The following is a 27,593-nucleotide window of genomic DNA, read 5'->3' as shown; positions in this document are numbered from 1 at the left end:
GTTCAATATATGGAAATAAATCAACTGAACACATTGTATCAATGGAATAAAATATAAAAATCATGTGGTCATTTCAATTGATGATGAAAAAACATTTGATAAAATTTAACATTCCACCATAATAAAAAAAAAAACTTTAAAAAACTGGGGATAGAAGAAACATAGCCCAACATAGACAATGTTACTATTGTACCATTTTTGTATCTTCATTATCCTCTTTATATAAAAGCCATATATGACAGACCTACAGCCATATATGGCTTTAAATAAAAGCCATATATGACAGACCTACAGCTAGTATCATACTGAAAGGTGAAAACTGAAAGGCTTTCCTCTATAATCTGTAATACTACCAGGATGGACATTGTCACCATTTTTATTCAACATAGTACTGGAAGTCCTAGCTGGAGCAATCAGACAATGAAGATACAAAAGGCATCCAAATTGGAAAGGAAGAAGTCAAATTATAGTTGTTTGTATATGATATGATCTAATATGTAGAAAAACCTAAAGATGCTACAAGGAAGCTACTCAACCTGATAAACAAATTTAGTTAAGTTGCACAATACAAAAACAACATAGAAACCAGTACCATTTCTATATGCTAACAGTGAACAATTTGAAAAAGAAATAAAAAAGTAATCCCATTTACAATAGCCGCAAATACCTTGGAATTAACAAAAGAAGTGAAAGATCTCTATAGTGAAAATTTTAAAACATTGATGAAAGAAATTGAGGAGGGCAACAAAAAATGAAAAAATATTCTATGTCCATGGATTGGAAGATTAATGTTGTTTCAATGTCCATACTACCCAAAGCATCTACTGATTCAATGCAATCTCTATCAAAATAACAATAATATTCTTCATAGAAATAGAAAAATCAAACCAGAAGTTCATATGCAACACAATGACACAGAATAGCCAAAGCTATCCTAAGGAAAAAAAAAAAAAAAGCTGGAGGAATCCTATTACCTGACTTCAAATTTTACTACAGAGCCATAGAGACCAAAACAACATGCAGTATGCTACGGGCATAGAAACAGACACATAGACCAATGGAACAAAATAGAGAACCCAGAATCCATACAACTACAGTGAACTCATTTTAGACAAAGGTGCCAAAAGCATGCACTGAGGAAAAGACAGTCTGTTTAATAAACGGTGCTGAGAAAACAGGATATCCATAGGCAGAAGAATAAAACCAGGCCCCTGTCTCTCACCATATGCAAAAATCAAATCAAAAGTGATTAAAGACATACATCTAAGACTTCAAACTATGAAACTACTACAAGAAAATATTGGTGAAAATCATCAGGACATTAGTCTGGGTGAAAAAAAAATATTGAGCAATACCTGACAAACACAAGCAACCAAAGTAAAAATACACAAATGGGATCACATCAGGTTAAAAAGCTTCACACAGCAAAAAATACAATCAGCAAAGTGAGGAGACAACTTATGCAATGGGAGAAAGTATTTCCAAACTCCCCCTCTGACAACAGATTAATAACCTGAATATATAAAGAGCTCAAACAACTCTATAGAAAAAAATCTCATAAACTGATCAAAACAAGGGCAAAACACTTGAATAGACATTTCCCAAAAGGAGACAAATAAATGACAAACATGCAAATGAAAAGGTGCTCAACATTGTTAATCATTAGAGAAATGCAATTCAAAACTACAACGAGATATCTGATGAATGATATATCTCACCCCTGTTAAAATGGTTTTTATCCCAAAGGCAAGCAATAACAAACACTGGTGAGAACCTTCACACTGTTGGTGTGAATGTAAACTAGTGCAACCACTACAGATAACAGTTTGGAGTTTCCTCAAAATACTCAAAATTGAGTTACCATATGATTTAACAATCCCACTGCTGGGTATATACCCAAAAGGAAGGGAGTCAGTCTATTTAAGACATATCTGCACTTCTATGTTTGTTGCAGCACTGTTTACAATAGTTGTGATTGGGAAGGAACCTAAGTGTCCATCAATAGATGAATTCATAAAAAAGATTTGGTACATATGGAATACTATACAGCCATAAAAAAGAATGAAATCCAGTCATTCTCAAAGAATGAGATCCAGATCCAACATGGAGAGAACTGGAGATTATTATGTTAAGCGAAGTAAGCCCAGTACAGAAAGACAAACATCACATGTTCTCACTTATTTGGGGGATCTAAAAATCAAATCAATTGAACTTGTAGGCATAATGAGAAGAAGGACGTTGCCAGAGGCTGGGAAGGGTAGCAGAGGATTGGAGGTGGGAGGTGGGGACAGTTAATGTGTACAAAAAGAATAGAAAGAATAAGACCTACTATTTGATAGTGCAATAGGGTGACTATAGTAAATAATAAATTAATCATATTTTAAAATACCTTAAAGAATGTAATTAGATTATTTGTATCTCAAAGAATAAATGCTTGAGGGGTTAATACCCCATTATCCATGATGTGTTTATTTCATATTGCATGCCTGTATCAAAACATCTTATGTACCCCATAAATACATACACCTATTATATACTATAAAAATTAAAAATAAAAAAATCTTAAAAACAAAGCAAAGAGACTAAAATTATTAAAATCCATCAAGCAGAAATTTAAGAGTTGAAAAATTCAGCTGACATACTAAAGAATGCTTCAGAGTCTCTTACGAGCAGAACTGATCAAGCAAAAGAAAGAATAATGTGCTTGAAGACAGGCTGTTTGAAATTGCACAGTCACAAGAGACAAAAGAATAAAGAACGATGCACACCTAAAAGATACAGAAAATAACCTCAAAAGGGCAAAACTAAGAGTTATTTGCCTTAAAAGGGAGATAGAGAAAGGGTAGAAAGTTTATTCAAAGGGATAATATTACAGAACTTTTCAAACCTAGAGAAAATATCAACATTCAAGTACAAGAATGTTAATGAAAACCAAGCAAATATAACCCGAAGAAGAGTACCTCAAGGCACTTAATAACCCAACACTCAAAGGTGAAGGATAAAGAAAGAAAAAAACTTTTTCCCTAGAATATTATGTTCAGCAAAAATATAATTCAAAGATAAATAAGAAATAAAGACCTTCCCAGATTAAAAAAAAACAAAAAACTGGGGGATTTTATTTACACCAGGACTGTCCTATAAGAAATGCTAAGGGGAGTTCTAAAATCTGAAAGAAAATAGTGTTACTGAGCAAGAAGAAATCATCCAAAGTTAAAAAAACTCAGTGTCAATAGTAGGCACACAGAAAAATACCAAATATTATAATACTGTAATTGTGGTGTGCAAACTACTCTTAAGTAGAAAGACTAAATGATGAAACAATAAAAAATAATAACTGCAATAACTTTTTGAGACATACACAGTAAATAAGATAAAAGGGAAAAAATATTTAAACATAAGAAGATGATGTTGCAGTACAGAGGTTTTATCAGTTTTCTTTTTTCTTTTTTCTTTTTTTGAGACATAGTCTTGCTCTTATCACCAAGGCTAGAGTACAGTGGCACAATCTCAGCTCACTGTAACCTCCACCTTCACGAGATTCTCCTGACTCAGCCTCCTGAGTAGCTGGGACTACAGGCACCTGCCCCCACACTTGGCTAATTTTGGTATTTTCAGTAGAGATGAGATTTCACCATGTTGGCAAGGCTGGTCTTGAACTTTTGACCTCTGGTCACCCGCCTGCTTCTGCCTCCCAAAGTGCTAGGATTACAGGCATGAGCCACTGTGCCCAGCCTGTTAGTTTTCTTTTTGCATATTTATTTTTTTATGCAATCATTTTAAGTTGTTACCAGTTTAAAATAGTGGGTTATAAGTAAGTATGTGCAAGCCTCATGGTAATCTCAAGTCAAAATACATATGACAGACCAAAAACTAAAAAATAAAAGGAAGAAATTAAATTATTCCATTAGAGAAAATGACCTTCACTAAAAGACAAGAAGGGAGAAGAGAAGACCCCAAAACCACAAGAAAACAAATAACAAGATGGCAGGAGTAAGTCCCTACCTATTAATAACATTGAATGTAAATCAACTACAGTCTCCAATCAAAAGAAATAGAGTGTCTGAATGGGTGATAAAACAAGACCTAATGATCTGTTGCCTACAAGAAACGCAATTCCCCATAAAGATAAACACAGGATGAAAATGAAGGGATGGCAAAAGATATTATTACATGTCAATGAAACCAAAAGGAGTTACTATACTTACATCAGACAAAATTGATTCCAAGACAAAAACTGAAAGAAGAGACAAATAATGTCATTATGTAATAACAAATGGTTCAATTCGGCAAGGGAATAAAAGGATTGTGAATATATTTGCACCCAACACTGAAGCACCAAGAAATATAAAGCAAATATTATTAGAGTGAAAAAGAGAGACAGACTTCAATACAATAATAGCTGGAAATATCAACAACTCACTTTCAGCACTGAAAAAACCTATTAGACAGAAAATCAAGAAAGAGAAAGACTTAACCTGAGCTATGGAACAAGTGGACCTAATATATATTTACAGAATATTTTATTCAAGGGCTCCAGAATAAACATTTTCTCTCATCAGCATATGAATCATTCTTAAAGACAGATGATATATTAGGTCACAAAAGAAGTCTTAAAACATTAAGAAAAAAAATCATATCAAGCATCTTCTCTGGCCACAATGGAATAAAACTAGAAATCAATAACAGAGGAATTTTGGAAACTATCCAAACACATGGAAATTAAACAATATGCCCCTGAATGACCAGTGGGTCAATGAACAAATTAGAAAGCAAATTGAAAATTTTCCTGAAATGAATGAAAATGGAAGCACATATCAAAACCTATGAGATAAGATACAGTAAAAGTAGTACCAAGAGGGAAATTCATAGCTTTAAGGGCTCACATCGAAAAGAAGAAAAACTTCAAATAAGTAATCTAATGATACACTTTAAAGAACTAGAGAAACAAGAGCAAACTAAACCCAAAATTAGTAGAATAAATAAGAATAGTAGAATAAAAGAAGTAGAATAAAAGAAGAAAGAAGAAATAAATAAATCTGAGATAAAACAGTGCAAAAGATGAATAATACAATCTGTTTTTTGAAAACATAAATAAAATTGACAGAAATTTATCCAGACTAATGTGAAGAGAAAAGACCCAGATATGTAAAATCAGAGATGAAAAAGAATACATTACAAATGATATTGCTGAAATTTAAAGGTCCACTAGAGGCTACTATGAGCAAACATATGTCAATAAATTGGAAAATCAAGAGGAAATGAATAAATTCCTAAATATATAAAACCTATTAAGATTGAACTGAGATCCAAGACCTGAACAGACCAATAACAAGTAATGAAATTGAAGCTGTAATTAAAAGTCTCCCAGGAAAGAAAAGCCAAGGACCTGCTGGGTTCACAGCTGAATTCTACCAAACATTTAAAGAAGAATTAATATCAATCCTGCTCAAACTATTCTAAAATGCAGATAAGGAGAAAATATTTCTAAACTCATTCTATTAGGTTGGTGCAAAAGTAATTGCAGTATTTGCCATTGGTTTTAATGGCAAAACCAACCTAAGACAAGGTCGGAATTACTCTGCTATGCAAACCAGACAAACATACATCAAAAAAAGAAAACTACAAGCCAGTATCTCTGATGAATATTGATTCAGAAGTCCTCAACGTAGTACTAGCAAACCAAATTAAATAATACATTAAAAAGATCACTCATCATAACCAAGTTGGATTTATCCCAGGGATGTAAGAATGGTTTAATACATGCAAATCAATCATGACACAGATATCAACAGAATGAAGGATAAAATCCATATAATCATTTCCTTTAAAGCTAAAAAATCATTTGATAAAATTCAACAATGCTTCATGGTAAAAACCATAAAAAAGCTGGGTATACAAGGAATATACCCAAATGTAATAAAAGCCACTTATAACAGGCCCACAGAGCTAGTAGCATACCGAGTGGGCAAAAACTGAAGTCTTTCTTCTAATATCTGGAATATGACCAGGACACCCAGTTTCACCACTGTTATTCAACATAGTAGTGGAAGACCTAGCTAGAGCAATCAGACAAGTGAAAGATATAAAGGGCATCCAAAAGGAAACGAAGTCAAATTATCCTTGTTTACAGGTGATATAATCACATATTCAGAAAAACCTAAGACCCCACCAAAAAAAAGAAAATTATTAGAACTGTTAAACAAATTTAGTCAAATTGCAGGATACAAAATCAACATATAAAAATTAGTACCATTTCTATATGTCAATAGTGAACAATCTGAATAAAATAATTAAATCCCATTTACAATGGCCACAAAAAAATTAAATGTGTGGAGGTCAACTTAACTAAAGAAGGGAAAGATCTCAATAATGAAAACTTTAAAACACTGAGGATAGAAATTGAAATCAAGACACAAAAATGGAATTATATTCCATGTTCATGGATTGGAAGATTCAATGTGGTTAAAATGTCCATACTACCCAAAACAATCTACAGATTCAATGCAATCTCTATTATAATGCCGATGACATTCTTCACAGAAACAGAAAAAAAAATCTTAAAATTTGCATGGAATCACAAAAGACACAGAATAGGCAAGCTATCTTGAGCAGAAAAGAACAAAACTGAAGGAATCACATTATCTCACTTCAAATTATTCTACAGAGCTACACTAACCAAAACAGCATGCTACTGGCCATAAAAACAGATACATAGACCAATGGAAAAGAATAGATAACCCAGAAACGAATCCAGACACATAGAGCAAACTCATTTTTGACAAAGGTGCCAAAGAACACACACTGGGAAAAAGATAGGCTCTTCAATAATGGTGCTAGGAAAACTGCATATCTATATGCGGAAGAATGAAACTAAACCCCTATTTCTTGCCATATTAAAAAATCAAATCAAAATGCATTAAAGATGTAAATCTAAGACCTCAAACTGTGAAACTACTACAAGAAAATCTTAAGGACAATCTTCAGAACATTAGGCTGGGCAAAACATTTTTGAGTAATACTTCACAAGCACAGGAAATACAAGCAAAAATGGCCAAATGGGATTCTATCTAGTTAAAAGCATCTGTAAAGCAAACTATCAATAAAGTAAAGAGACAACCCACAGAATGAGAAAAAATATTTGTACACTACCCATCTGGCAAAAGATTAATCACCAGAATATATAAGAAGTTCAAACAATGCTATAGGAAAAAATTTAATAATCCATTTAAAAATGGGCCAATTGTTTGAATGGACACTTCTCAAAAGAAGGCATACAAATGATAAACAAACACACGAAAAGGTACTCAACATCACTGATCATCAGATAAATGAAAATTAAAACTACAATAAGATATCTCACAGAAGTTAAAATGGCTTATATCCAAAGAAAGGCAATAACAACTGCTGACGAGCATGTGGAAAAAAGGCACACTGTTGGTGGGAATGTAAATTAGTATAACAATGCTGGAGAAGTGTTTGGAGGTTCCTCAAAAAACTAAAAATAAAGCTACCATACAATCCAGCAATTCCGTTGCTTAGAATATACCCCAAATAAAAGAATCAATATATTGGAGAGATATCTGCACTCCTACATTTGATTTAGCACTATTTACAATAGCCAAGATTTGGAAGCAACCTGCGTCTAACACCAGATGAAGTAAAAATATTATACATATACACAATGGAGGGCTATTCAGCCATAAATATGAATGAGATCCAGTCATTTGCAACACAATGGATGGAACTAGAGGTCATTACATTAAGTAAAATACTCCAGGGACAGAAAGTCAAATATCACATTTTCTCACTTATTTGTGGGATCTCAACATCAAAACAATTCAATTCATGGAGATAGAGAGTAGAAGAATGGTTACCACAGGGTGGTAAGTGCAGTAGGGGTTTGGGGGGAAAGTGGGGATGGTTAATGGGTACAAAAATAGTATTTAGAATGGATGAATAAGATTTATTGATGGCACAGCTGGGTGACTACAGTTAACAATAAATTGTACATATTAAAATAACTAAAATAATATAACTGAATTGTTTATAGCACAAAGATAAAATGCTTGAGGGGATGGATACCCCATTTTATATGATGTGATTATTACACATTACATGTCTTTATCAAAATATCTCATGTGCCCATAAATATGTACACCTACTATGTACCCATGAAAATTAAGAATTTAAAATTTAAAAAATAAAAACAATACGTACCTGTGCAATTAAAAAAAAAGAGACATAAAAGTCCCAGACAAACAAAACTTGAGGGAATACTAAACCCATAAACCTGTGTAAAAATAAATAAATAAAATAAAGGAAAATTTCCTACTTAATACAAAATGATGCCAAATAGCAATATAATGGCATTAAAAGGACAAAAGTCATTGGTAAATGCAAATACATAGACAACTACAGATTAATATATTAGTATATCAATTGTGGGTAAGTTATTTTAATTAAATTATAAAAATTTAAGTGACAAAAGCATTAAAATAAGTATATCTAAAATATATTTATGGATATACAATATAAACAGATGTAAACTGTGACTTCATTAAGATAAAGTGTGAGCAGGCTAATCAATGTAGAATTTTTCTATGTAATGGAAGTTAATTTATTATCAGCTTAAAAGAGACTTTTATATTTTATGTAAGTCCCATGATACCCAGAAAATGTTTATAGAAGTAGCAAAAAAGGAAAAAATAAATAAACATATTACAAAAATCAACAAACCATAAAGAAAAACAGCACCACAGGAAAAGAGGGGAAAATCACTGCAAGACACAGGAAAACAGCTTAAAAATAGCAAAGTTAATCCTTCTTTGTCAATAACTACCCTAAATATAAATGGATTAAATCTCCAAACAAAAGATACAGAGTTGCTGATTGGATAAAACTACCTGCTGTCTATAAGAGACTCACTTTAGATCTAATAACACACATAGGCTGAAAACGAAGAGTTGGAAAAAGGTATTCAATACAAATGGTAACCAAAATAAAACAAGGGTAGGTATACAGATATTAGACAAAATAAACTTTACATCAAAACTGTCTCAAGAGACAAAAAATGACATTATAAAATGATTTTTAAAAGTTCATTCACCAACAAGATACAATTATGGATATATTATAGACTCAACCTCAGAGAATATACATATATGAAGCAAACATAGACAGAACTGAAGGAAAAAATATAGAGGAATAATATACAGTCATCTCTTGCTACCTGCGAGGGATTGGTTCCAGTACCTTCCATGGATACCAAAACACAAAGATGCTCACGTCCCTTATATAAAATGGTGACATGCAGTGGCCCTCCATAATAGGCTGACTGTAATAGTAGGGGACCTTAATATGTCCACTTTTAGTTATAATAGAACAACCAGAGAGAATATCAATGAGGAAATGGAGAACATTACAGATCAACTGGACCCAATTGTCGGTGAGCACTTTATTCATTAACAGTAGAACACATATTCTTCTCAAACAGAAACGGAACAATTTTTAAGATAGATCACATGTTACAACACACAACAAGTATCAACAAATTTCAGATTAAAATCATACTAATTATCTTTTGCAACCACAATGGAATAAAACTAGAAATCAATAGCAGAAGCAAAACTGGAAAGTTCACATGAATGTGCATATTAAACAACACATCTTTGAAAAATTGATTGTTCAAATCAACCAAAAGTGTATTTAGAAAATATTTTGAGACAAACGAGACTGAAAACAGAGCATTAGAAAACATGAGATGCAACAAGAGTAGCAGTAAGAGGGAAGTTTATAATGATAAATCCTACGTTAATAGGGTGAGTTTTATTCCTGTAGACTATAATCAGAGGTTAACTTCTCGAATTTCTGGTCACTAGAAGCATCTGAGAAATTGTTTATTGTCAATAAACACCAATAAATTTTACATAATTATAGCAATAAGAAAAGAATGATGTCAAATAAACACAACTTTACACTTCAAGAAAATATAAAAAGCAAACCAAATTGAGCCCAAAGTTAGCAGAAAGAAAAGGTTAGAAAACAAACAAATAAAATAAAGAATAGAAAAAAATCAACACAACTAAGAGTTGAGATGTTTTTCGAAAAGTGAACAAAATTGATGAACTTTAATCTAGACTAAGAGAGAAGTTTCAACTAAAGTAAGAAAAGAAAGCAGAGAAATTATAACTAATACCACAGAAATAAAATAATCATAAGAGATTACTATGCACAATTATATATAAAAAATTAAATAACTGGGAAGGAATGAATAAATTCCTAGATACAAAAAAAAAAATCCACCGTGACTAATTCATGAAGAAAGTCTGAATAGACCTACAAACAGTAAAAAGATGAAATCACTAATCAACAACCTCTAAACAACAAAGAGCTGAGGATCAGATGGCTTTACTGGTGTTAGAAAACTTTTAAAGAAAAAATTAATGACAATCCTTCTCAACCTCTTGCCAAAAATTGAAGAGGAAGGAACAGCTTCAAACTCATTTTATGAGACCAGCATTACCCTGATATCAAAGCCAGACAAAATCATCAAAAGAAACCTACAAGCCAATATCCCTGATGAATACAGATGCAAAGAATCCTCAACAAAATACTACCAAACATAATTTAAGAGCACATTAAAAGGATATTATGCCATAACCAAGTGGGATTTATACCTGAAATGCAAAGTTCAACGTACAAAAATCAATCAGTGTAATAAACCACATTAACAAAATAAAAGACAAAATTACACAATCATATCAGTAAATTTCAAAAAAGCACTTGATAAAATTCAACACTCTCATGACAAAAACTTCCAACAAGCTACAAATAAAGGGAAATTTGCTCAACATAATCATGGCCATACATGAGAAACCCATAGCGAACATCAAATTCAAGAGTGAAAAAAGGAAAGCTTTTAGGAAAAGGGAAAGGATGACTATTCTCACCAATTATATTCAACATAGCCCTGGAATTGTATGCCAGAGCTATTAGTCAAGAAAAAAAAATAATAAAATGCATCAAACTAGAAAGGAAGAAGTAAAATTATCTCCATTTGCAGATGATATGACTTTATACATAGAAAACCCTAGACTTCACACACACACACACACACGCGCGCGCGCACACACATACACATCTGTTAAATTAAATAAACAAGTTCTGGAAAGTTGCAGGATAAAAAATTCATAAGAAATGTTTGCCTTTCTATTCACTAACAAATAACTATCTGAAAAGGCAATTGGGAAAACAATCCCATTCACAATTAAATAAAAAGAAATAAAACACGATAAATTTAACTAAGCAGGTGAAAGACTTGTACACTGAACACTTCAAAACATTGATGAAACAAATCAAAAAAGCCACAAACAGTTAGAAAGATATATCCTGTGTCCATGGATTAATGAATCTAATAATGTTAAATGTCCATACTACCTAAATATATCTATAGATTCAACGCAATACCTATCAAAATCCCAATGACACTTTTACAAAAATATAAAAAATAATCCTAAAGTTCATATAAACCAAAAAATGACATCAAATAGCCAAGCAACCTTGAGAAGGAAGAAAGCTGATAGCTCACACTTCCTGATTATAAATATTTTCCAAAGCTAAAGTAATTAATACACTATGGTACTGGCACGAAGCTGGATATAGAAACCAGTAGAATAGAAGAGAGAGCTCACATAAATATATACAGTCATCTGATCTTTGTCAAGGGGCTACAATGGTGAAATGATTGTTTCTCCAACAAATGGTGTTGAGAAAATTGGATATTTACATGAATTTATAGTATTATCTTACATATAACAAAAAAATTAACTCAGACTGTTTTGAAGACCAAAATTTAAAACCAGAAACTTTAAAACTCCTAGAATAAAATCTAGGGAAAGTGCTTCATTAAATTGGTCATGACAATAATTTCATGGATATAACACCAAAAGCACAGGCAACAGAGGCAAAATTAAACTAATGGAACTCCATCAAACTAAAAAGCTTCTGCCCAGCAAAAGAAACAATCAATAGAGTGAAAAGGCATACAGAATACATGAAAATTTATTTGTAAAGCATTTATGTGATAAGGGGTTAATTTCTAAAAGATACAAGACATGCTTATAACTCCATAGCAAAAAAATTAAAATAATCTGATTTAAGAATAGGCTAAAGACCTGAATAGAAATTTCTCCCAAGAAGACACAGAAATAACAACAGGTATATGAAAAGATGTTCAACATCACTTATTACCATGGTAATGAAAATCAAAAACACAATTACATATCCCCATGCACCTGTTAGGATAGGTGTTATCAAAAAAAGGAATAAGAAAAATGTTGGCATGGATGTGGAAATATTTGAACACTTACAAACTGTTGGTAGGATGCAAAATGATGCACCTAGTATAAAAAACAGTATGAAGATTCCTGAAAAAATTAAATATAGAACTACCACATGATGCAGCAACCTCACTTCTGGGTGTAGAATTAATTCAAAAGAATCACAATCAGGATCTCAGAGATATTTGCACTTGCATGTTCATTGCAACTCTCTTCACGATAGCCTTGATGTGAAAACAACCTAATGACTACTGAAAGACGAATAAATTAAGAAAATATGATAAATATGAACAATGGAATACTATTCAGTCTTAAAAAGAAAAGAAATTCTGCAACATGTGATAACATGTATGAACTTTGCTGACATTATGCTAAGTGAAATAAGCCCATTACAGAAGAATAAATACTGAGTGATTATATTTATGTGAGGCATATAAAAGAGTCAAACTCATGAAAGCAGAAAGTAGAATGGTGATTTACAGTGGTTGAGTAACAGGGGAAATAGGGAGTTGCTAGTCAGTGGGTATAAAGTTTCAGTTATACAAAATGAATAAGTTCTAGAGATCTGCTGTACAACATTGTGCCTATAGTTAATAATACTGTATTGTACAGCTGACCTTTGAATAACATGAGATTGAGGGTGGCTGACCCCTCACACAGTTGACAATCTGTGTATAACTTTTGGTTCCCCCAAAACATAACTACTGATAGCCTACTGTTGACCAGAAACCTTACCAATAGCATAAACGGTCAACATATATTTTCCATGTTATATGTATTATAGACTGTACTCTTACTATAAAGTAAGCTAGAGAAAATGATGTTTAGAAAATCACAAGGAAATATATTTACTATTCATTAAATAGAAGTGGGTCTCATAAAGTTTTTCATCCTCATCTCTTCACATTGAGTAGGTGGAGGAGGGAGGGAAGGCATTGTTCTTGCTTTCTGTAGGGTAGTAGAGGTGGAGGCAGTGGATGGGGTAAAAAGGAAGACAGGAAAGGCAGGTACACACAGTGCACCTTTACAGAAATACATCAAAATTGCTATTTGACTTTGATGTTTAATCATTTCTCTAAAAATGTTTCTATATGATACCAATCCTTCTTCCACTGTTTGCTTTTGTTTCAGTGCCCACATTACAGAAGGTTCCACGTTGTAAAATATACCAAAACAGTCTTGAATAATCAGAACACTTCTGCCAGATTGTCTAATGTCAATTTGTTTCTGACACTGATTCTTCTATGTTTTTTCCTCATCATCTGAGACTGGTTCAGCACTTATCTTCATCAAGTTGTTTTCTGCTGACTCCTCTGATGTGGTGCCAATTAGCTCTTGAATGTCTCCAAGATCCATATTTTGAAATTCTTCACATCTTTGTTTGCCATATCCGCAATCTCTTCGTAATTTCCTTGAATGACCATGTTGTGAATCCTATGAAGTTATGCACTACATCAGGACAGTTTTCTCCAGTAGAAATTTGTTTCCTGCTTGACGGCTTTTTGTGGCTTTTTCTATAAAGATGATGGCAACTTCAACGGTGTAATCCTTTCAGACTTTTATAATGTTCTCTCTATAGGGGTTCTCTTCTACAGTATTGACAATCCTTTTTTTTGTGGTTTACATAAAACAAACTTTTGTATTTTATTTTATTTTATTATTATTATACTTTAATGACAATCCTTTCTATAGCGTAACATGCAATGAGCCTTAAATGTCCTTATAACCTCAGATCTATAGGCTGAATTAGAGACATTGTGTTTGGGATAAAGCAGACCACTTCACCACCTTCAGTATTCAATTCATGGAGTTCTGGATGACCAAGAGCATTGTCTATTACCAAAAGAACTTTAAAAAAGCAAACCCTTTCTGCCGCCATATTCCTTGTCTTGGGGAACAAACTATCAATGGAAACTGTCAGAACTTTTTAGTAAAAAAATGTTCTTACTGTTCAGTCCTTCTTGTTGTACAACCAAAACACTAAAAAGTGTTTTTTTTATCTTTCCCCTTTAAGGCATAGGGATTAGCAGTTGTATAGGTAAGAACAGTTCTGATCCTAAACCCCACTGCATTTGCGTAGAACATCAGAGTTAGCCTATCCCTTTCTGCCTTAAATCCTGGTGCTCACATGTCTTCCTTATTAATAAGCGTACTTTGTGGCATTTTTTTCCAGAATAGGGAACTTTCATCTAATTAAAAACCTGTTCGGGTAGATGTCCTTTCTTCTCAGTGATTTTCTTAATGCTATCTAGAACACTATTTCTGTTGCCTCCTGATTAGCAAAAGCTGCTTCTCCAGTTATCTTGACACTTTTCTGAGGCAAATCTCTTTCTAAAATTTTCAAATTATCCTTTAGTGACATTAAATTCTCCAGCTTTAAATCCTTCATTTTCCTTTTGCTTTAAGTTGTGATATAATGACTTCACTTTTTCTCAAATCATGTTTGAGTCTTACAGGTATGCTTTTTAAAAATTTTTTATTTAATTTAAGTTCCAGGATACATGGGCAGGGTGTACAGATTTGTTACATAGGTAAACGTGTGCCAGGGTGGTTTGCTGCACCTATCAACCCATCACCTAGGTATTACTCCCAACATGCATCAGCTATTTTTCCTGATGCTCTCCCTCCTGCTGTGCCCACTCCCTGACAGGCCTCAGTATGTGTTGTTCCCCTCCCTGTGTCCACATATTCTCATTTTTTGGTACCCACTTACGAGTGAGAACATGTAGTGTTTGGTTTTCTCTTCCTGTTAGTTTGTTGAGGATAATGGCTTCCAGCTTCATCCACATCCCTGCAAAGGACATGATCTCGTTCCTTTTTATGGCTGCATAGTATTCCATGGTGTATATATAGCACATTTTCTTTATCCAGTCTATCCTTGATCTGCATTTGGGATGATTCCTTGTATTTAACTTAATAGCAGTGTTGCACCTACATAAAAGCTGCATTTTCAATATGAGATAAAAACTATTTCACTAAAAGCACAGGTTTTGTGCCCACTGGTGTAGCTGCAGTGAGGCTTCATGTTGCTCCATTTTTCTCTCTCTCTCTCTCTCTGTCTCTCTCTCTCTCTCTCTCTCTCTCTGTGTGTGTGTGTGTGTGTGTGTGTGTGTGTGTGTGTGTGTTTACAATGGTCCTTCTACTGGATACATTTATATTGAAACAGTGGCCAGCTGCAGAGCTCAAACTACAGTACATATTAAACAACTTGACTTTTTCTTGTAATGTCATGACTTTTCTGTGCTTCTGGGAGCACTTCCAGCACTTCATATGGCTCACACAGTGTTATTTAAGGTTGATGGTATTGTACTAAACAAAATGAAAAATACACAGGAACCACAGGAGTTCACTTTTTAAAATGATTCATCACTTACTGGAGAGTGATGAAAACCACTCACATGGAGATGATGAACGACATGTGACATTTTAAGTAAATACTCTCAACACTTGAGCTAACTGCAATAACAACAGGAGATGGTTACAGAATTTTTACAGCAGTAAAATATGCACTACAGTTAATTTTATTCAGTTATGACTTAATACTGTATCGTTATATTTGGTTGCATTTCTCTTGACTGCAAATGGCATCATGTAAAATCTATAAGAGTTTTTCCGTATAAAGTTGGACAAATTTTAACTTTTAATAATAGATTTGTGCATATTTTATTATAGCAAATTATAAAATAGTTTAGCATCTATATATATTTTATTTATTCATGATATATCTGTATCTTAACATTTTCTAATTTCTAAGCTGTGTAGTTTACCTGCAGGTTTCTTCATATTGTCACAAATCTCAAAAAATATTTCCAATACATTTATTGAAAGATCTATGTGTAAGTGGATCTGCACAGTTCAAACCTGTGCTGTTCAAAGGTCAACTCTACTTTTAAAAATCTGTTCAGAAGGTAGATTTTAATTTAGCTGTTCTTACCACAATAAAATAATAAAATAATAAGAACTGAGAAAACACACACACAGAAAAACACACACCATAAAACTTCAAAGCACAATTAAATGATGCCATTACTCTGATCTATAAGGAAACTCATTGACATAAGAAAATATTGTCTTGATTTAAAACTATCTAGAAATAAATTATTTTCCATAAAGAATCTGTCTCTAAAATTGATTTATGTGATCATATTGTTTTATAATCATATTGTTTTATAATCAACAACACAGACTGCATTCAGGAAATGATTGGTTAAATCAGTAACTCCATATACATGCTAAGTATTTATTTATCACCTGCCAGAAATGTAATTTTGAGGACTTTTTTGGTTCTTTCACTGGTCTTTGTATAGGAACTAAAGAACATAACCTAGCTAGATATTGCCTGACAGTGTTTCCCTTGGGTAACATACCGTGTTAAAAGGTGGGAAATTCTACCAAAAAAAAAAAATCTTAGTTTCTGGAAGTTCTAGAAAACCAAGCAAAAGGTCTTTTCAATGCTGGGTCCAAAATTCTGCATGAAAAGTACAGGCCAGAGCTGGGCGGCGCCTGAGCTTTTGGGTGTGTGGCGATAGCAGTTTACCAACAACAACCCTTCCCATTCTAACCATCAAACCTTAATTTCCGGTCTTTGACATTCTTTACTTATTTGTGTTATCTCTTTGGCTTGTGTAGGAGTTGAAGTTTGCCAAAGTATACTTTATAATAACTGCACTTCATGCTTCTCACTGAGTAGAGAAGATGTGATAATATTTGAATGGCCAGGAGTAGAAATTGAATAACCATGAATTCTAAAATGCTGTAATTATTTCTGAATAGAGTAGAGAGACTGCAAAACTATTACCCTAAAGACCTAAAGCCCTTCACCACTTATTTTGTACTCAGTGATAAAAGCAATTATGAAACTGGAATCAAATGACTAAATATAATATATAATGTGTAGCTACAGTAAGTCACATTTCTAAAACGGAAGATATAAATCATCATTAAGTGTTTGCTTTCGTTTTATATTAGAAAGCACTTTCAAATTTGTTGGCCTACTGTGATGTCTATTCCTCTCAGAATGAATCCTTTGGTCTCATTGGAGTGATCTATTTAAGTCCTGGTGAGATAGAAAATCATATTCGTTTATTCACAAACACTAATCAGTTATTATTTGTTAAGACAGACAACATTCTGTCATGTTCTCAAAGAGATGGTGGGTAAGTACATACATATTTACAGATTGTTGTGAGAAGGGCTACAATAAAGACATGCTCTTGGTCATTAATAGGGGCACCGAATTTGAGACCAATGGAAAATGATTAAGTAAGGGTTATCTGAGGAAAGCCACACGTTGAAAGAGACTTTAAGAACTATGAAAATAAAAGAGAGAAAAGTTTTTCCAATTTTAAATAAAGGGGAGTGTGAGATTACAGGGTACAGAAATTCAGTCAATCACTGAATTAAGGTACAGATACTCAGCAAGAGAAGTAATATAGGGAACAAAGTGGGTTTGGAAATAAGATGATAAGACCAGCATTTGACAGGTTGAGTTTTAGGTAGTTATTTTAAAAAATCTAAGAAAAAAATGAATAAATAGTAGAAGTATATATTTAAACAAATTATAGAAAAATATCCATTACAGTTAGTAAATTACATAGAATTTTTTTGTGTTTCATTAGTGTAAGAAGCAGATTATAGTAGATGAGAAGTACATGGGAGATGAGACGATGAGGCACTTAGATGATTTTTTTCTAGGTACTTGGCTTTGAAGATGAATTGGGGAAACAGTTAATCAACTGGGAAGTCATTTGGGGATATAAAAAATGTATATATGTAAATAGATGGGAGAGACTTGAGAGTGTTTGCTGAGGAAAAGAGAGGATGCAGATGAACAAGAGGCAGAAAGATGAAATCTAAACCCCAGTTGGATTGATTAATATTAGCTAAAGATAGATACTTTTTCATAAGTATGGGTAAAACAAGATAAATATTGATATAGTACAGGTACATGTGTAGGAAGGAGGGCATGAAGTCAAGGCAGATATTACAACATGGGCTCTCATTCTTCTATGAGAGGAGAAATAAAGCATGCTCTGAGAGTGAAGACAAAAGTCATAAATTTTATTTACGTGTCATCTCCTTCATTCATTTGTTCTACAAGCACTCATTAAATGTTGCCGTAGGCCAAGCCATCAGTGAAAGCCAGGAAAAATGATCATAACCAAAGTGCACTCTGTTGTCTCTTAAACCACCCACGCCATAAGCCAATAAAGCAGTCACAAGGAGATGTTAGCAAAGCAAACTCTGAGTTCTACACATCAACCAAGTCATCATCAACTGAAAAATAAAATGTACTGGACTTGGCAGTCAGTTTTCAGAGTGGGACATTTTAAGTAATCTAAAATAAGTTTGTTAAAAATCTCCATTTACATGTAGTTTTATAAGCAAAGTATAAAAAGGAGCTGAATTTCATTTTTATTCTGATTATTAATGCATTTATTTCCTACCTGTAACTTTTGGAAAATAGTAAGCAAATTACTATTGAAAAAAGTAAATTTAATTATTTGGAAGAATGGTGTCCTGCACTTAAAAAGTACTATCATGGTACCTCGTTTCGATTGTACTTACTCAGATCCACATATCCGATATCCACATACATTTTAGCAAACAGAGATCCCAGCATAAAGGCAAAAACTAGACCAGTCATTCCCATTGCATTCACAGTACCTGTCGGTATTACAAAACAATTTAATCAGATACCGCAAATACTTGGTTTTTATTCAACATGTTTTTAAAAGTAATATTACACAATACATTTCTCCAAATATTTTTTCTAATAAAGAATACAATTAATGATACTATTATTCCAAAGGTAGACCTAAGGATTAACCATGCAATTTAATATTTTCTGTTTATTACCTAAATACAAGGAAGAATGTCCTTCTTTTGCAAAATCATCAATGTAAGAAATCCCCAGTGGTACTACGGGGGTTTCCCCTATGCCACGAAGCATATTACCCATGAAGACATAGATCCACATGTGTGACCCAGATTCCTTCACACAACCTATCGAGACAAGAGAGTGTTTTATTTTAAACATTATTTTTAACATTCTTATTAGAAATTTAACTACTTTAAGTCCCTTGCTATTCTATTTTTTTCTAATTACAAGTGATTCATATTCACTTTGCAAAGTTTGAAAATAAGGAAGGGCACAAAGAAAACAAGTAAAAAATATCTATAATCACACTACACACAGAAGATCATTGCAAATGTTACTCTAGATCTACATTTTTGGTGCACAAAATATGCATAATATTCATTATGTACAATATATAATTAAATATCTAGGTTATTTTTAAGCTGCATACATAGTTATCGCTATATTATCACAATTTCCCCATGTTGTTAAGATTCCTTCTATGTGAAAATGTTAATGACTGTATAGCAGTGTGTTGAGTAACAATTCCCTCATTTGTTTAAACAATCTCTTCTTTTTTAGTTACAAAATATTTCCATTTTTTATTCTGCTAAACACAGAAGTCATGGCTATAATTGTAAATAAGTCCTTGTGCACATTCCTGATTATTTTCTTAAGATTTATCACTAAAGTAGGTAAGTATATTTTTGTTCTTTAATATATATTAAAAATTAATCTCCAGAAAAAGTTACAAATTTACACACTTCCAGAAGTATATAAAATGTGAAATCTTATATTTCCTCCTTTCCATTTCTTTTCATTAAACTTTTGGGTTATAATTATAATTTATTATTTGTGTTATAATAGGCACAAAATCTTCAAATGCTATAATATTTTGCATTTTTTATGAAGAGCAAAGTTACACTATTCACATATTTCTGCCACTTCCTGCTGTTTAAATTTTAAATGTGTACGTTTTTTGCCAGTTACCGATTAAATGTTTTCTCTTTTCTCATCTACTTAAATATATCCTTCATATATATTACAGTCATCCCTTGACATATATAGTAGGATGTTTGTTCCAGGACAACTCATGTGTACCCAAATTCATGCATACTTAATTCCTCTGGTTGGCCCTGTGGAAACTCCCTATAGAAGTAAGATCTCCATATGGGTGGGTTTCTCCTTCTGTTTGGTTGGACAAAAGCCACATATAAGTGAACAGATGCAACTACAATCTACGTTGTTCATGGGTCAACTGTGTATATTAACAGTATGATTTTGTCTGTATGTAAGGGTTAAATATTTTTCCTATCTGTTCTTAAGTCAATTTTGCTAAAAAATCACATTTTATAGATGTAATTAGATATACAAATTTTATACTTTTTAACTGTCAGTATTAATTCTTACCTCTTTCTATTATCTCAGGTGGTGTTCTATTGAGTGATAACATTTGATTAATTAAACAGTTTGGTAAGTTTGATGTTGAATTTTCTGATGGATCAATATTGGTTTCTTTAGAATACCTGTAACTATAAGAGTAACACTGGATTGAACATTTTGCTTCTCTGCTGAATATTTTCACCTTTCCCAAAAATGCAGAAAAATTTTCCCCTTTATTGACACTGTCTTCGAATTACTGGACTTCTCTTTGTCAATTTCCCAGCATGTATGTCAGAAGAGGAGGTGATAAGTGGGGGTGGGGGTGGGGCGGGAATGGGAGCATCCACTAAGACAGATAATTCAACACACCATGGATAAAGTGGGTTATCACTTTTCTATAATCCTAGGAGTGCTTATATTCTGGTCAAGATGTAAAATATCCTGTTTCACCTGTTTTTTTTTTTAATCTGTTAACTATATTTATCCCTTTGAGTTATCGCCAAAGATAGTAAGTCTGTCTGATTTTCTTTCATGGACATACACACACTAATGCTTGACTCTTCAAAACTCAATTAAAAATTTCTAACCTATTTTAACTTTATGAGGAAGAACTTAATAAGGACAAAAGAGATGGTGCTGAATTAGAGACAGATGCTGATATCCAAAAGTACTAAGGAGCTCTGTGAGCTCTGAGAGCAGCTCATAGTGTGCCAGGTATTATGTTCAGCTTCAGTGAGCTAGAAATAAAGCTCAATTTTTGTACTTTAGAGATTTCACACTCTCTGAGATAAAAGCATATGATCAAAGACACAATAAGTTTAATATGCAAGGTCCCAAGTTGTCACATACACACACAGAAGAGATGATCAGCTTTGCTTGGAGGTCGTGGGTAGATCAAAGAAGACTTCACAATGTGAGTGACAGATAAAATGAATATTGAAGATGGATAGAAGTTTAACTGGTAGACAAAGGAAGAAAATTATTCAAGGCTGTAGAAACAACGGGTGCAAAGAGATGACATACTCTGGCACATTTAGAGAACTGTAAGCCTGGAATGTGGTCCTCAAATGTGGGGAGCAATGCAAGATGAAGCTGTGGTGGTTGCATCTAAGCATGTTCTCCTTAAAACTCATGAAGAATAAGATAGTAAGAAGATTAGAAGGAATTATGGGACACTGAAATTATGGTGTCAGAAGTAGAGAAAAAGGATGGGCATGATGAAGAGGCCACAAAGGTAGAAAAATGAATCAAGATATGGACTATGATGAGTATTAGAGCAGTACCATTAAGAAGAAAGTTCTTATAAGGGTCAAATGTAGGAAAAGAACAGAATTAATATGATGACCAAAAGGCATGATTGCTGGATATGGCAATGAGTAAGTAATTGGCGTCTCTAACAGGGACTGCTCATTGTCTCTCGGTATCCTTTTTTCTCTCCTTCCATAGTAACAGAAGTTGGGATTTTGAGCTGGAAACCGCGTCCTGGAATAAAGCCTTTTCCCCCCCAGTATCTATATATCTATGTGTAAAATGTAACCAATTTCTGGTAAATGTGAAGCCAGTATAAACATTTTGCTTCTGAAAATGCTCCTTCAGCCTCAGTCTGTGTGCATTTTTGGTTCTTCTCCTTGTTCTTCTTCCCTTCTTCTATCCTGCTGCCAGAAAATACATTGCCACAATTTGTACCATGAGGCCAAGGCCATGCAAGGCATAGCACTATGATGGAAAGAATAGAATCATATCATCCTTGGACTAACTACATTAACTTTTATGTAAAAAATAAGCTCTGTCTTATTTAAGTTTTAGCTATTTCCAGTTTTCTCTTATGAACACCTTACTCTAATCATAACTACGCAGTTACCTTAGAAAGAACAACTTTGGTGTAATGCTGTTGGGCAAACTTATATGCAGCGGGTGAAGCTGTGAAGTCTTACTGAGTATTATTAAAATCTTACAGGCAAAGACATGAAGTACACGTGTTATACTTCATGTAATAAATAGCTTATTTATTTCATTTGAAACTTTACACCTTATGTAATATTATTCTTATTTCAAAGTCTATGAAAGCCGTGATGAATAAAGCAATACATTAACTATCATATAAAAGAAATATACTCTATTTCTAGACATACTTGGTGAATATTCTCAAAAGATAACTATTTAAAGGATAAAAATAAAATTCTACTGCTAATTTACAAGTTGCTGATAATGAATGGCTCAGTGCTGTTTAACACTTACTATCCCATGAAGAAATGTGGTAAAGCCATCAAAATACTTCCAGTTCCCATAAGAAAACAACCAATTCCAATTAACTTCGGTCTGTGTAGTTTAGATCCAAAGTAACTTACAAATACAATCACAAACAAATTTCCTAGAAAGAGAACAAAATTATGTTGACATGACTTAGTTTAATTTTGTATCTGATAGAACTGAATGCCCCAGAATGACTGCAAATAAAGCCCAAGACATCATACCTTCCCTCAAAGACCATGTAATTTAATTGTGAAGATGAGCTCTCCTGCATTAAACCACTAATTGAAATTTGTATAGTACTAATGATAAGTAGAATAGGTTTTATATGCAAACAAAACACTTAGGTAATTTGGCAATATGAGAGAAGCAAAATGTTCTTGAAAGTTTGGAGATTACTGCATTGCGTTGGGATGGAAAAATGTCTTCCTAATCTGAGAAATCTTTTTATCATCATTCAGGCATTATTAAAATTTATTTCCAGCATTCTTTAAATTTATACTATATACCTACCATGGTGCTCAGAGTCAGAAATATAAAAAAAGAATAAACCATGGTACCTGTTCTCTAGAAACACATTAGTAATAAAATAAAACAGATGAATAGAGGTACTATTAGGTTATGGAAATAGCTTAAATTAGGGGCTTTGTGAAAATCTCCTGGAGGAGACGTCATTTGAGATTTAATGTTGAGTATAAATTATTTAGATTAAAACGTGGAAGAAGAGCAATCAGAGCAGACCAATTCAGATTTATCTGTAGCCTGATATATAACAATTAACAGATAACAATCAATAATTATTGAACATTGATTGAAAATAGTAGAATGAAAGAAGAGCATCCAAACAGACCAGCAGATAAAGCAACATAAGCATACTTAAACAAGATTAAACTAAAAACAGTAAAAACACTTTTTTAAAAATTCTGTTAGCATATTTAGAGGTACAAGGGCATGTAGCATCCATAAAATCAGAATGGCAGACTAAAAGTAACAAAAGAATGATAAAGTATTGTTATAAATTTAAAATATTATTAAAAATTTACAAATTAGAACTTGATATAATAAGATGGCATCAGAGAAGACTGATGAAACATAAGGAAAATAGGTAGAAATTTAGAAGAAAAAAATTTAAAAGCAAAAATACCCAGAAAATATATTATTTATATCATATATGTTACAGAATAAAATAGAAAAAAACAAATAGAAAACAGAAAATAAACTCGCTGGCCTGGTGAGATGGCTAACGCCTATAATCCAAACACTTTGGGAGGCCAAGGCGGGTGGATAATCTGAGGTCAGGAGTTCGAGAGCATCCTGGACAACATGGTGAAACCCCATCTCTACTAAAAATACAAAATTAACCGGGCATGCTGGGGCATGCCTGTAATTCCAGCTACTTGGGAGACTGAGGCAGGAGAATCTCTTGAACCCGGGAGGCGGAGGTTGTAGTGAGCTGAGATCACGCCATTGCACTGCAGGCTGGGTAGCAAGAGCGAAAAACTGTTTCCCCTCCTCCCCCCGCAAAAAAAAAAAAGAAAGAAAATATTGGGAGACCAAGGCGGGTGGATCACGAGGTTAGGAGGTCGAGACCACGGTGAAACCCCGTCTCTACTAAAAATACAACAACAACAATAAAATTAGCCGTGCGTGGTGGCGGGCGCCTGTAGTCCCAGCTACTAGGGAGGCTGAGGCAGGAGAATGGCGTGAACCAGGAAGGCGAGCTTGCAGTCAGCCGAGATTGCGCCACTGCACTCCAGCCTGGGCGACAGAGCGAGACTCCATCTCAAAAAAAAAAAAAAAAAAAAGGAAAGAAAAAGAGAAGAAATTCCCTGTGTTAGAGGAAGACTTAAGATGAAAGTTTCTGCTTTTGTCCAGCAGAATTAATATAGAAACAGACAGTCTCAGATATATGCTGGTATATTTTCAGAGATTTAGAGATAAAAAAGAGATTCATATCAGTGCATAAAAATTACAATGGCATTAATTTCTTATATACAACACTGAATGTTAGAAAACAGTAGATAAATAATTTAAACGTTTTGAGAAAAAGGGATTTTGAATGTTTAATTCCATATCCAGACAATTTATCACTTAAATATAATAGTCAAATAAGCACATTTTCCAAGAAAATATGCTACATTTTAAATTCTTCCTAAAAAAATAATTACAGTCATCCCTTAGTGTCCATGGGGTATTGCTTCTAGGATGCTCTGTAGATACCAAGATTTGTGGATGTTCAAGTTCCTTAAGTAAAAAGGTGTAATGCTGCATATAACCTATCCCCTATCCATACCCTCTTGTATACTTTATATCATATCTAGATAATGTCTAATACTTAATATAATGTAAATACTATGTAAATAGTTGTTATTCTGTGTTGCTTTTATTTGTATTATTTTTACAATTGTATTGCTACTTTTTAATTTTTATATTTTTTGAATATATCTTGCATCCACGGTTGGCTGAATCCATGGATGTGGGAACTGTGTATACAGAAGGTCATCTATACATGGAGCTATATTCCAGAAAGACTAAAGATGAGATTTGAAGTCACAAGATTCAAGAAACAGAGGTAAGCAAAGAAACAAAACTGATAATGATGTTCAAATAAGTGCTGTTAAACAGCTGCAAAGTTTAACAAAAATATGAAGGAATAATTTCTTAACACAAGGAGACATTCAGTGAATTAAACTTTAAAACTAATAACATTCTAATTCTAAAATCCTTGATGATTTCATTGAGCCTGAGAGGTGAAAGAGTGAAGGACATGTAGAGTGTAATATCTTTGAATCCCAAATATTTTGAATTGATTTAAAGAGATGTCTTCCTTTGACAATTACTTTTTAAATATTATTTAAGCATATTGTAAATACAGTTACATTAGAAAAAAATCATATAAAATATTTGCAGTTTATGTAATAGACAATTGAGAGGTCCCTCTAAATAATTAGAAAGTGAAAAGAAGAGGGAAATTTAGCAGAGACTGTGAGCTAGCAATACATAAGAAAAAAATTTCAATTATTATTTAAAACTTCACTATTGTTGCAGAAATACAAATTAAAATGAAGGCAACAAAGCAATATCTTCAATGTTCCCCCAAAAAGACTTTAACCCCTCAATTGTGTACCCCGTTAAACACTAGAATCTAGTGTAGGTTGCTCCTATACAGTCCCTCCCTCCTAAAACCGTAAGAATTATAGTCCTCCCTCAGCCTTTCTTCACACAGGGGCACCTTGAGGCAAGGGAGGTAAAGCTTCACAAAGCATTAATTTGCAAACAATGAGTTTGTGTAGGATTAGAGTTTTTCAACATCATCACTATAGACATTTTGGGAAGGATTGTTCTTTGTTGGTAAGTCTGTCCAGTGCATTGCACAATGTTTAGCAGCATCCCTGGCCTCTACCCCTGGGTACCAGTAGCATCCTCCCTTCCTCAGCTTGTTTATGACAACTAAAGATGCCTTCAGATATTGCCAAATTGCTCATGAGGGACAAATTTACACCTGGCTGAGAGCCAAGTGTTAAAAACAGTTTGTTTTTTTAACATATGCAAGTATGGTTATTAAAATAGAAAAAAAAAAGCTACCTATTTCGAAGCTTCCATCAATTAAACCAGCAAGAGAAGAGGATATCTCAAATCTTCTTTCTATTTGAGTGCTTGATATTTTCATAAAAATTCCAGCTAGTGCTTTAGCAACATAGCTGAATGACAGGAGTGTCAAGAAGATCTGAAAAACAGCAGAAAGAAAAGAGAAAATTGATTAATTAAAGAACTATATAATGTTTATAGGTACGTGGAATTAAAATAGTTTTTTTCTTTACTTACAAACATTATTTTTATCTTAAAAAGCATACTCATCTTTTTTCCTATACAAGTTGGAACTTGTCAGCCCTATAACTTTTTTTTTAGTGATTTTTTTTAGTTCATGAGTTTTGGGGGTACAGGTGGTTTTGGTTACATGGAGAGGTTCTTTAGTGGTGATTTCTGAGATTTTAGTACACTTGTCACCCAAGCAGTGTACACTGTACCCCATGTGTAGTATCACCCTCATTCCCCTCCCAACCATTCCCCCGAGTCCCCAGAGTCCATTATACCACTGTTATGCCTTTGCATCCTCATTGCTTAGCTCCCTCTTATAACTGAGAACATACAATATTTGGTTTCCCATTCCTGAGTTACTTCACTTAGAATAATGGTCTCCAGTTCCATCCAAGTTGCTGCAAAAGACATTATGTCATTCCTTTTTATGGCTGAGTAGTATTCCAAGGTGTATATATGCCACATTTTTTTTCTTGTTTTTATTTTTATTATTTATTTTTTATTTTACTTTAAGTTCCAGGATACATGTGCAGAAAATGCAGGTTTGTTACATAGGTATATGTGTTCCATGGTGGTTTGCTGCACCTATTGACCCATCCTCTCAGTTCTCTCCCCTTGCCCCCCAACTCCCAACAGGCCCTGGTATGTGTTGTTCCCCTCACTGTGTCCATGTGTTCTCACTGCTCACCTCCCACTTATGAGTGAGAATATGCGGTGTTTAGTTTTCTGTTCCTGTGTTAGTTTGCTGAGGATGATGGTTTCCAGCTTCATCCATGTCCCTGCAAAGGACATGATCTCATTCCTTTTTATGGCTATGTAGTATTCCATGATATATATATACCACATTTTCTTTATCCAGTCTAACATTGATGGGCATTTGGGTCGGTTCCATGACTTTCCCGTTGTAAATAGTGTTGTAATAAACATACTTGTGCATGTGTCTT

At 33.3% G+C, this 27,593-nt stretch overlaps 1 protein-coding gene across 1 annotated transcript in view; it reads right to left on the bottom strand.

Moving 5' to 3' along the window:
• LOC134756555 (putative solute carrier organic anion transporter family member 1B7) overlaps window positions 1–27,593 on the bottom strand; it is a 128,196-nt gene that overhangs the window by 48,902 nt on the left and 51,701 nt on the right. The window contains 5 exon segments of the mRNA XM_063693846.1: window positions 18,906–19,004; window positions 19,197–19,343; window positions 20,608–20,729; window positions 22,819–22,951; window positions 26,416–26,557. Coding sequence (XP_063549916.1) covers window positions 18,906–19,004; window positions 19,197–19,343; window positions 20,608–20,729; window positions 22,819–22,951; window positions 26,416–26,557 — 643 coding nt within the window.

This window comes from Gorilla gorilla, chromosome 10 (genome assembly GCF_029281585.2).
Source record: "Gorilla gorilla gorilla isolate KB3781 chromosome 10, NHGRI_mGorGor1-v2.1_pri, whole genome shotgun sequence".
NCBI lineage: Eukaryota > Metazoa > Chordata > Mammalia > Primates > Hominidae > Gorilla > Gorilla gorilla.
The sequence above is the reverse complement of the archived record's forward strand: the minus strand, read 5'-3'. Positions and strand labels throughout refer to the sequence as shown.